At 27.5% G+C, this 12,876-nt stretch overlaps 1 protein-coding gene across 1 annotated transcript; it reads left to right on the forward strand.

Annotated features, from left to right (window-relative positions):
• The first annotated feature begins 7,431 nt into the window (after window positions 1-7,431).
• On the forward strand, window positions 7,432-9,217 carry LOC140965024 (berberine bridge enzyme-like 21). Its single transcript, XM_073425060.1, has one exon. It carries the CDS (start codon window positions 7,460-7,462, stop codon window positions 9,101-9,103), a length of 1,644 nt encoding a protein of 547 aa, XP_073281161.1. The 5' UTR covers window positions 7,432-7,459; the 3' UTR covers window positions 9,104-9,217.
• The last annotated feature ends 3,659 nt before the right edge of the window (window positions 9,218-12,876 follow it).

Here is a 12,876-nt window from a genome sequence, read left to right on the forward strand (position 1 = left end):
GTATATCTCCACCATGGTTTTCATTATCGGCCAGGCCCAGTAATATATTTTTGCTTCTGTAATTTTTTCAAATATTAATAGAACATAGAAACACGGGATGATTGTGATGTGTACATGTAGGGTGAACCAAATCCTAGTTGAATTTTTCTTAAATTCATTAGTGTTAGATATATTTTAATGTTAGATATATAAAAGAAAAGAAGTATGACTAAGCAAACAGGCTTGTTCTCGATTGAGATGTTTTTTCTGATGATAATGAAATGTCTGCTTCCCATAAGATGTGATCTTGCTTTATAACAACGCTTCATTAGAGGCGAAAAGATCTGTTATTTTTTAAAAAAATGAGTTATTTATCTAGTCGAGAGGTTAGTCTTCCTTTTAACTAGTGTTGCTATACAAAACCATTTTTCCCGATGCATTTGCTTGCATCTCCTCATTGTCGAGTTCCAACTTTTGTAGATTCTGCGTAGGAGGTTAAGAATCATTTAGTTGTATCGAGCTTGAGTTTTGACAGAGAAATGTGAAATTGTAATTTATAAAACAATTGAAAATGGAGGTATAAATTTAATATAATTTAAAATAAAATGTATGTTTTTGAAAAATAAGTCATTTTATGAAGTTCGGGAAAATAAATTCTATAACAAAATGATTATTTTTATGTACATGATAAAGAAATGTTTTAAAATTTAAATATTTTTTCGTTATTTTGATGTAATAAGAAGCATCTTTTTTATACAAAGTTTTTTTTACAAAAAAAAAATTATGGTTCATGTGATTAGTTTAAAATTAAATGAATAACCATGTTTTTTCATCCATTGAAGTGTGTAAAGTCTATTTAATCAATTTCAATTTGGGAAAATTATTTTAAGATTCCATAAAATCAGATTTTTTTTAATAAAAAGTATATAGTAAATTTTTTAGAGAAAAAAGTATCTTAAAAGAAATTTAATTTGATTGATAATTATTTTAAAAGTCTTTAGATTTGAATTTTTTAGAATGAAAAGTGTTATAGTGAATTTTTGAGGAAAAAATATATTCTTAGATTTTTGTATATAAGTTATTAATGAATAATTATAATGGTTTGATTACGATCTTTATATTATTTTTATTTGTACCATGTTTCATTACAAATCAAAGACTTTGCATTCAATAGCCACATAATCAAATCGTGTCAACTCAAAATATTATTTTCGTATTTGAATTATTGAATGTGAATCAAGTTAAATATATTTTAAAATTAAAATATTTTCAATGGACAAAATATTAATTTTTCGATTTTTATTAAAAAAATTATAGGTAAATTCTATCAAGGTCTATCCTTATATAAAATTCACCTCTAATTGTGAGTCATGTTCGCATTGATTCTTATCTTAAAAGACGCTGTTGGTTATTTAAAAATTTGTTCGGAATAAAATAGTGTAAATTTTCGAACTCTACTTTCTTCTAATAGTTTTTAAATTCTAAAAAAATAAGGAATTTTTTTTAAAAAAAATCGTAAGTTAAGAGTTCTCCAAAATATATTTAAAATATATGTAGAATATAATAAATGAGTAGGTCTCTTGTGAGACGGTCTCACGAATCTTTATCTGTGAGACGGGTCAATCCTATCGATATTCACAATAAATAGTAATACTCTTAGCATAAAAAATAATGATTTTTCATAGATGACCCAAATAAGATATATGTCTCACAAAATACTACCCGTGAGACCGTCTCACACACGTTTTTGTCATAATTAAACATTCTTATTACAATTTCTGAGTCTCATCCTAATCACTAAGTCGAGATTTTCCGTATTTTGTGTGTGCGCTTTATCATCTATAGATGAAGTTAATTACTAACTTATATATTCACAATTATATTTTTGGGTTTCTCCCCGACAATTTAATTAGGTAACTATCAAATGAATGTCGAAAGTCCACTATTCTAGATGGCACATGTATACGTTGTATGCGGGGTGATACATTGTTACCAGAACCGTATGTTTTCGAAGACGAGGTCAAATTTCATATACAAATCATTGCACATTTCGAAAAATCGTGCCAAAATTTTCCTCTGATTGTGCAAATTTCAAATGTTAACATTTTTAAAATGGTTGACTGACCTAACTTTTCCACTACCTTTCCAACAACAAATAGATTCGTAGAATATCAGAATTGATACAAGTTAAGTGGTTTTCACTTTTAATTAATAATAGTGTATCGACGCAAATGTTGTGTATTTGTACTGTCCGTTTGTTTTTGTTTTTGTTTTTTTTTTTTGTAAAATATTTTAANTTTATAATTATCATTCTTATCCTACTAAAAACCTACTCAAGTCATTCTATATTTTTCATAAAAAGAAATCTAAACAAAACTTTCCTTTTAAATCGAACAACTCTTTTAAATCGAAAATAATTTCGTATTAATTGTTTAGCGTTATTTGATCAAATTAAAAATAAATGTAACGCGCGTGAATCTAATAATAATCAAATCAATCTATTAAATGTATGGTACCGACGTGGATGCACAAGTTTTTCAAATAACTACGTATTTACAAAATTTGAACACAATTCCATAAATTTGCAGTGTAAAATCCGAGCAAAACATAATAAAAAGAATTTTTTATAAATTGAGAGAACAGGTGTCGCATCTACCAAAGTCGTACATGTGTTCAATGAGACGAAAATTTAAAAATTGGTCATCTTATTGCGACAAATAATAGTAATGTTCAACTAATTAATAAATAAATAATACAAGTATTACACATAAATATATCATAAACAATATATTATACTACATTAAAACAAGTCAATAAATATTTGAAATAATTACTTAAATACTAGTCATCTAGCTATTTTAGAGGCAAAAAATATATCAAGTCTATATAATCTAGGAGTAGGTCTCTTGTGAGACTGTCTCACAAATCTTTATCTATGAGACGGGTCAACCCTACCGATATTCACAATAAAAAGTAATACTCTTAGCATAAAAAGTAATACTTTTTTCATGGATGACCCAAATAAAATATATGTATGTCTCACAAAATACGACCCGTGAGATCGTCTCACACAAGTTTTTGTGATAATCTAGTTGTCGGACAATTTCTTTATCAATCAATAACATGATTATCTCATTTAATTTATCTTGCGACATTGTTGATCAAATGCAAACTTTTATTAACTTCAATTTGGATAAGCTCCTGGTTAACACAAAATCTTATAAGAAATGAATACATATATTAATATATATTATATTTTATGTTTATGATTTTGTTTATTTAATTATATGAAAATATTTTTCCCAAATTTAATGTTTTACTTGAGTTTAATTTTGTTATATTTCGGTTTTTTATAAAAATAAATGTATTATATGAAAGATATCTGGGAAAAAAAACCGAGTATATATATTGGAAACTTAAAATAATCATTATTATAATTTTTTATATATTAAATTAGTAATATGTGCATAGTCAATACAACAATAAATATGAAACTATAGTGATCCATATCCCAATATCAGCTCTTTTTTTAATGCTCATCTACAATCAAACACCAATATATATTGACATATTATTGTTTTTTAAAAAAATTCAGCTTTGATTCTATGGTGCGTGTGCTTCTAAGATATCCATTATTACGAGCTAAAAAAAAAAAAGAAATATTTTTTTCAATTTTTTTTTAAAAAAATTATTTAATCCACTTCATTTAATCAATTCAATATTTCTTATTCCCTTGCATTATTTTTCTGTAAATCAAAACTTATTTTAACTAGTATTGGGCAAAATATTATACACTAGTCACTAGCAGACGAGGATTACGCGTCGTGTGTATATCATAATGAACGGAATACAAATTAAGCAATTGACAAAATTACTACAAATATTTTAAAGGTAAAACATTTATCTCCATTTTACAGCACAATCATAAAAAAATCGATTAAAATATTTCAATGTGATTTGCTATTCTTCATGTTTTGTATATTTACATGATGCAAATTCATTAGTTTGGCTAGCTAATTTTTGGTTTCCAATACATGTATCGCAAAGCCAATACATATAAAATAGATTGCAAAATTTATATTTACAAGTTTTGGTATAATGATTAAATAATGAAATAAGGTCAATATTACACAATTTAATACAATCGAGAGAGAGCAGGTCAGAGGGCATATGCTTCATTAAAAATAATATATATAATATTTTAATTTTGCTGACTAAGTCATATACCGTATAATTTCTACATGTAAGAAAAACTTTAAAGTCAACCAGGAATTCGACAATATTAAGATATTATTTAAAGTCCGATGATGAGGTTTACACTTTGCATTCATCGGCCTAGCAATAAATTAATTCTGTTCAACTCGTTTCCTCAGTTGTACTTATAAAATATGTTATTTGTTTGACAATTTCACGAGTTTATATATGTCGACTCAACTCATATATTTAACATGAAAAGCAATTTTTTCAATATAAAAAATAATATTTTATCACTAATATACATCATTTATCAATCATTTAACTATTTTATGATTAAGGTTTGCGAAACATATGATTTTATATAATTTAATTAAATTCATAGAATAAATTAACAAAATTATTTATCGTTACATTTCATGGTATATTATCTTGTGTGGAAAATTGTCTGAGAATTTATCACTGAATTTTCTTTAAATTAAAAAACGTGTTCATTTTACAATCATCTTAAAAGTTTACAAAATATCTAATGGTATTCAAATGTATTACTTCCATTCCCTTTATAATAATGACAGTACATATAACACAAAAATTTATATGATTATTTTTTATATATTAATTTTGTGAAATATATTTTTATCTGATTTATGAAAAATTATTATTTTATTTTAAGTATTAAACGAGTCGACCAACTCTGTTTGAGTCTCTCAGTAAGAATACAACAGTAGATATTATTATATTAAATTAAATCAAACAAATGAATCGTCCAAATGTCTGAAGCTGAGCATCAGACTGTTCAATTCATAATTATCAAACTACAAAAATAAAGGCGAAATCCTTCGCGCCGGCATGGACGTATAGCTACGAATAAGTGTGTCAATCACGTCGGGTGGATCGGGTTTCGGATCAACTCGTGAAATTTTGTTCTCAACCCAAACACGAACTCGTCTAACCCGAATTTTATTTATTTAAAAAAAAAATGAAAAAAATTCGAAAAAATAAAAAGTTATAATAATATTTTAATTTAAACACATAATAACAAAATTTCCGATTTAAATTTGAAAGTTTAATTGTAAAAAATTAAAAATATATTTACTAAATCAAATAAACAATTGTTAAAAAAATAAAAAATATACAAAATAAATATTAAATGATGAAAATTTATCATATAAATATACAATAAATTTTGTTCAAACATATACAATATATAAAAATATAAGTAATATTTTCAAAAAAAAAAGTTTTCGGGTCAACCTGTGACCCAACCCGAAACCCGTCTAACCTGACACTAACCCGAAGCCAACCCGAAAAACCCCAACCCAAAGCTGCTTTTTTTTTTTCGTGTTGGGTCGTGTCGGGTTACGGGTCGTGTTGCATTTTGCCACCCCTAGCTACGAATGTTATGCGATGATATATAATTTATTGTATATTTCTAACTTTTTTTTTAATCACAAATTAAAATTTTTTGTATTAAAATGCATGAGTTTATATGAGATAATATTGGGGAAAAAAAGTTGACTAATTTAGTAATGAAAATAAATAAAACAAATCATTTATGCATTTATTATGTAAATAAAAACATTATAGCGATTACTGCTATTATTATTCTTATTATCTCTTGTAATTTTATGGAAAAAACTAACAACAATTTATTTCCGCACATTTAAAATCAGCAAACGAAATTAGTGCCAATAAGTTGGAGAAAATTGTAATTTTTGTTTTGTATGTTTGTCTTAAATGTTTTTTTTGTCCTTTATACTGTTAAAAATATTTTTTTTTATTTTTGATAATTTAGTAATTTGTTTTGAAATTTCTTACCTTTTTCGTTGAAAGTTGATTTAATATTACACAAGTTATCGTCACAGAGAAAAAATATTAAAATTATAAGATAAAAATCGGAAAAAAAACAAATATACATAATAAATATGTGATTTTCTTACAAGTAAGAGTTCAATGAGTATATTGTTGAGATAAGAGGTTAAAAAATCTCCATATAGACAATATTTTCTCAATGATATTTATAGTATATAAATAGTTAAATATATTCCACTTTTATATTCAAATCTACAAAAATATCCTCAATGTTACTTAATAATTTTACTATGAAAAATACCCTTTTAGAACATTTATTTAATCAACAACTTTTTTGGGATACATTCATCAATTCCACTTTTTTAAAAATAAAATTCATACTATTTGCGAGAACTTATATATTATTCATTTGACGCATATAAAATTCAAAAGTTCAAATCCTTGACATAGATTATTGAAACAAAAAACAAAAAACAAAAACAAAAACAAAGAAAAGGTAAATATTATGTTAAAACTCAATATTATACATAAAAATGTCACTGGTTAGAAATATTGTCCATAGTATATTTAAAAAAAAAAACTGACTAAAATTAAAATTTATTCAACAATTTATAATAAATTGCTTGATATTTTAAAAATAAATATTTTTGTTAAAATATTTCATCTCAAATAAAATACATAGTAAATTATAAAGAAATATTAAAAATCATGTGTATGAAAATATATTAAAAATATATCGAAATTGAGTAATAGTTAGAATGTTATATATTGTCTTCATATAACAAAAAATTGTCAAATGGTAGTTTTTCCTCTCTATATTATAATAACTCAAAATGGAGTACAATTAAAAAGTAAACTACGTGATATGTTTAGTTATTGGATAAATATCTCATCTCTATTATATTATATAAAAAAAGCGACATTAGAATTAATAATACAATACTTGCGCATTTCCTCCAATTATTTGGACAATTAGATTTAATCCGTGAAAGGAAACTTCACGTGTCCGGCATCCCCGCTCATAAATTAGTCCAATTCATCGTTGAGGAGCCAAAAATAGGGTTATGTTCAAGGAATTTTAAACTCTATAATTTTTTAATATTTTAAATTGATCTACCCTAACTAATATTATATTATTCTAAAATTATACAAAATTTACATATACATTTAAAAATAAAATAAAATAGGGCCATCCGAGTTAAAGCCCAGATAAAGAAGCATCACCAAATATGAACCTCCCATATAATAATGTTAACGATACAACAAATATATCATATATCCATATTTACATAAATTATATCGTATTTGTTATTATCTTACGAGATTTTATATAAATGTATTAATATGTTAAAAATATATTTTATAACAATAATATTAAATACACATGTACGTGTTTTGTTGACTGGTCTCGGATTAAGATTTTTCAAACCTCAAATCCGTGTATATTTAACTCCCCAATTCTATTAACTTCCCAATGGATCACAAAGGCATTCGTTCCGCGACTACAATGGGGAAAAGTAGTCCATATCTCTTCCTTGTCCTCTTCATGTTTCTCAATTATGCTGCATTTTCAACTGCAGATTCTGTTTATGATTCGTTCGTTCAGTGCTTCTCGAAGAGCAAAATCCCACATTCCGAGATCTCCAACATAATATACAGCCCCACTAATCCATCGTTCACAAATATTCTTGAAGATTATGTCAGGAACCGCCGCTTTAATGTGTCAACCACCCCAAAGCCGAACATAATCATCACTCCTACGACCCAATTACATGTTAGCGCCGCCGTTTTGTGCTCCAAGAAATTGGGCATCCAACTCAAGATCCGGAGTGGCGGCCATGATTACGAGGGTATTTCGTACGTGTCGACTAAGGATACTTTTGTGATCCTCGACATGTTCAATTTCAGGACGATTGATGTTAACATCAAGGATGAAACCGCGTGGGTTCAATCCGGTGCGCAGCTTGGGGAATTGTATTACAGAATCTGGCAAAAGAGCAAAGTCCACGCTTTTCCTGCCGGAGTTTGTCCGACGGTCGGCGTAGGAGGACACATCAGTGGCGCAGGATACGGAAACTTGCTGCGGAAATACGGCCTTACAGTTGATCACATGATCGACGCACAAATAGTCGATGCTAATGGCAGAGTTCTAGACAGAGCATCCATGGGGGAGGATCTTTTCTGGGCAATCCGCGGTGGTGGAGGCGCCAGTTTTGGAGTAATCTTGGCGTACAAGATTAAACTAGTTCCTGTTCCGCCGGTCGTCACCGTTTTCAGGGTAGAAAGATTCCAGAACGATACTGCAATAGACACTGTTTTTCAATACCAACAAATTGCAGAAAAGATGGACAACGATCTCTTCATCAGAGTGCTGCTACAGCCAGTTACCAGGAACAAAGTTAGAAGCGTTCGAGCAACGTTCATCGGTTTGTTCTTGGGAAATTCAGCCCGATTAGTATCGACCACGGATTCTCAATTCCCTGTATTGGGGTTGAAAAAATCCGATTGTAAAGAAATGTCCTGGATCGATTCAGTTCTGTACTGGGGCAATTTCGACAACACAACTGCACCCAGTGCGTTACTCAGCAGAGTCCCTGACTCGGTCAATTTCCTGAAACGCAAATCAGATTATGTGAAAACCCCGATTTCCAAGTCCGGGCTCGAATCACTATTCAAGAAAATGGTAGACATCGGGAAAGTCGGCCTGGTTTTCAACTCATACGGCGGAAGAATGAGTGAAATCCCTGAATCAGAAACACCTTTTCCACACAGAGCAGGAAACATCTTCAAAATCCAGTATTCCGTGAATTGGGACGAAGAAGGCGAAGAGGCAGACAAGAACTACATCGATCAAAGCAGGCAACTGTACAGTTTCATGAAGCCATTTGTATCCAACAATCCCCGAGAAGCTTACCTGAACTACAGAGACTTGGACATCGGCACCACCGACAATGGTAAAAACAGCTATAGCCAGGGAAAAGTATACGGGAATAAATATTTCAAGAAAAACTTCGACAGATTGGTGAAAATCAAGACTCAGGTGGACCCAGACAACGTTTTCAGGAACGAGCAGAGCATACCTACGCTACCCGTTGGGGGAAGAAAGTCAAAAGGCTGAGTGGGTTCGTTGCATTTTCGTTGATTGATCGTTATTTTTGTAGACTTCTGGGATCTGTCTCAGCCTTTTGGCTTGGATTTTGATTATTGCAAAATTTATTTAGACGTATTTTCACATGAAGACAATGCTATGTCGCACTCAACTAAATCTATCTACTATCTATTTTTTTTTCTGCCTGCGCACGCGCTTTGTCCAATATTTATAAAGAAGAAATAAGTGATATAAGATAAGTAAATGATATATAATAAGAGTGATTATAAAATAAAAATTAAAGATAAATAACATATTATGATAAATTACATAATGTTTGACATAATATTAACTTGCTTGATTATTTTTGTTAATTATATTATGATTATTAAAATATCTTCATCATATATTAATCAATAATACATTCTTAAAATTATTGAATAAGTAAATAATATTTTTAGAATTAATTTATTTAAAAAATTATAAATAAAATTAAAATATTATATTAATTATTAAATTTTCATTAATTTAAATTTCTGGAAACAACTAAAAAATCGATTACTATTATAGAAAATAATTAAAATTTGATAATAACATATTTCAAAAATCGATTACTATTATAGAAAATAATTAAAATTTGATAATAACATATATATGCATTTATTGTGATAATTAAAATAGTAATATAAATTTAAATATTAAATAATGGTTAATAACAATTATAATATTACTGTTAAAAATAATATAATAATAATTAAAATATGATCAATAATAATTAAATTATTTATAATATTAATCAAATTTAATATTATATTTAAATATTATTAAATTTGTTGAATTTATAATTATTTTAAACTTTAAGATATCAAAGGAAAATTTAAATTAATCAAACATCATCCATTCTCCTTCAAAGGATTACATGACCACCAACAATAGGATAATAATGCATATAATGCGGGTCGAGTGCGGGCTGAATGAGTCTATCACAATCTTAATTATGCACACCAAACACATGATAAGTGAAAGATTAAAAATCAATCATCCCTTATCATGCACATCAAACGACGCCTTAAAGTCTAATTTATCAAATGTTGATAAAAATCTGATTATTACATAAATGTTATTAATAAATAAGATATTAAAAAATAAGTGATATAAATTCAAAATCTAATTCTTAAATGACCTATTAATTTTTTTTCCAAATATTAAAATGGATTTTAATTCCCATTTTTTATTAAACCAAACACAGTGTTATTAGAGAATAATTATTGTTTTTTTGTTAACATTTTTTTGATCCAACATTTAACACGTGGCTCATATATATATATATATATATATATATATAAGTTTGGGTCTAATACAGATAAAATAGGACACCAAATTTCTTTTTCAATTTTGTCATTATGTTATATAATATTACAATTTTTTTAAAATACATTTCAACAAATCATTTTTTAAAAATTTCATCAATTCAAATAGCACTTTAGTCATTCGATAATTTGTCAAATTTCACTTTAGTCCCTCAGTAATTATAAAAAAAATTATTTCTTTTTCAATTTTGCCTTATATCAATATTACAATTTTTTTTTATTTCAACAAATCATTTGTTTATCTTTTTTTTAAATTTCATCAATTCAAATAGCACTTTAGTCTTTCGATAATTTGTCAAATTTCACTTTAGTCCCTTAGTAATTATAAAAAAAATATTTATGCACACACGCAGTGTTATACTATATATTAAGTTTTGGCCTAATAGAGACAAAATAGGACACCAAATTTCTTTTTCAATTTTGCCTTATATCAATATTACAATTTTTTTTAAAATTTCAACAAATCAATTTTTTTATTTTTTTTTAATTTTTAAATTTTTTTTTTTAATTTCAACAAATCAATTTTTTTATTTTTTTTAAATTTTATCAATTCAAATAGCACTTTAGTCTTTCGATAATTTGTCAAATTTCACTTTAGTCCTTCAATAATTATAAAAAAAATTATACACACACGCAGTTTTATACTATATATTAAGTTTTGGCCTAATAGAGACAAAATAGGACACCAAATTTCTTTTTCAATTTTGCCATTATGTTATATCAATATTACAATTTTTTTTTTTAATTTCAACAAATCAATTTTTTTATTTTTTTTAAATTTCATCAATTCAAATAGCACTTTAGTCCTTCGATAATTTGTCAAATTTCACTCTTGCCACTCACCAATTATAAAAAAATATATATATACATACACACGGTGTTATTCTATATGTGTGTGTGCGCGTGTACATATGTATATGTTGTCTGAGTTATGCCAGCTGATCTTTCCCTCCAATTACCCTCGATTGCCTCCATTCCACTAAACCATAATGTGAAGTTGGACAAATCAAACCGAACAAGAACCATGTATGATTGACAAAAAAAACAAAGAGAGATCAAAGAATCATCGGATTTCCCAGGCAGTAGGAAAGAAAACACAGACGGAAAGGCAAAAGAAAATCTAGGAAATGAGAGAATTCCTCCACATATAAGGCAGGCAATGTGAGTGTTGGGTTATCGTTTTTTTCGTGTCCAAACGCAGCGGAAGTTTTAAAATTTTATTTTTACAATCAAAATATTTGGACACTTGTTTGGTTTAAATTGAATAAACATGCATAGAATGTTCAATAATATACCTTTAGTGAACAATTTTCACTTGACTCCAACTACTCCGGTATAAGCGGACGTAGCTCTTGTTGTAAATCTCTACGAACTTTCTTCAAACTCCTTTCTTTGATATTCGAATCAGGTCCACGACTAGAATAAAAGTCTCTCTTCTAAATTGCACTATAAATTTAGAAGAAGTTTTGCGTAGACATTAATTAAAACGACATGCGGCTCAAAACTCTTGAAATTATTCAAGGTGGTGGCGGAAAATTTTGGAGGAGATGGGAGGTGCAATTTTCGAAAATATGCAATGATATGGAGGCCAAAGTTTGTTTCTCTTTACTTAATTATCAAACCATGACCTAATTTCCATAAAAGTAGATTTATGTTCCATAATTAACACTAATGAGTTTGATTAATTAATTAGATTAGTCCAACTATTTTAATTATTTAATTTAAAGTCCATTAAAAACTTTAATTATTTAATATGTTAGACTTGTATTCCTATAAGCTCGTTAAGCATACGTCCCAATATATATTTAATTTAATATCTAATAAACTCAATTTTTGATTTTAATAAATTAAATTATCAAATTTTATAAATCCAACTCTTTAAATTTATTCTCTCCAAATTTTAAAAATCATAAATTAAACTTCTTGAATTTAATATCTCATAAATTCAACTACTTAAATTTATTATCTCCAAATTTTAAATATCATAAATTTAACTTCTTGAATTTACTATATCATAAATTGAACTCATTGAATTTATTTTCTCAAAATTTAATAATCATAAATTCAACTTATTGATACAGCTAGCTCTGAATTCACAATTTTTTGTGATTCAGTTTTTTTATTCGAGCTTACCCTAATTCGCCCACATTCCATACACCAACATTTCATGAGAATGCCAGAAACTATTTTCTGATTAAACCCATCGAATCATGGTAAGAGCATCTAATATCATCGCCCCATGATTTCATAGGTATCACTGATAGTGCATGCAAGAACCAATCGATTATGATTAACGTATAGTACGTTCCCTTCATCTCATATATCCCGATTGAATCTGCAACCATTGGTTCATCGAGGGTTGCATATTAGATTCGATAGCTATGTGATACAATCATGAAATATTCCTAGTGTCATCGCATGCGTAACTAGAGA

This window comes from Primulina huaijiensis, chromosome 18 (assembly GCF_012295235.1).
Source record: "Primulina huaijiensis isolate GDHJ02 chromosome 18, ASM1229523v2, whole genome shotgun sequence".
NCBI lineage: Eukaryota > Viridiplantae > Streptophyta > Magnoliopsida > Lamiales > Gesneriaceae > Primulina > Primulina huaijiensis.

Excerpts from the sequence above, each read along its gene's own strand:
- LOC140965024 (XM_073425060.1), top strand. The coding sequence starts at position 7,460 with ATGGATCACAAAGGCATTCGTTCCGCGACTACAATGGGGAAAAGTAGT.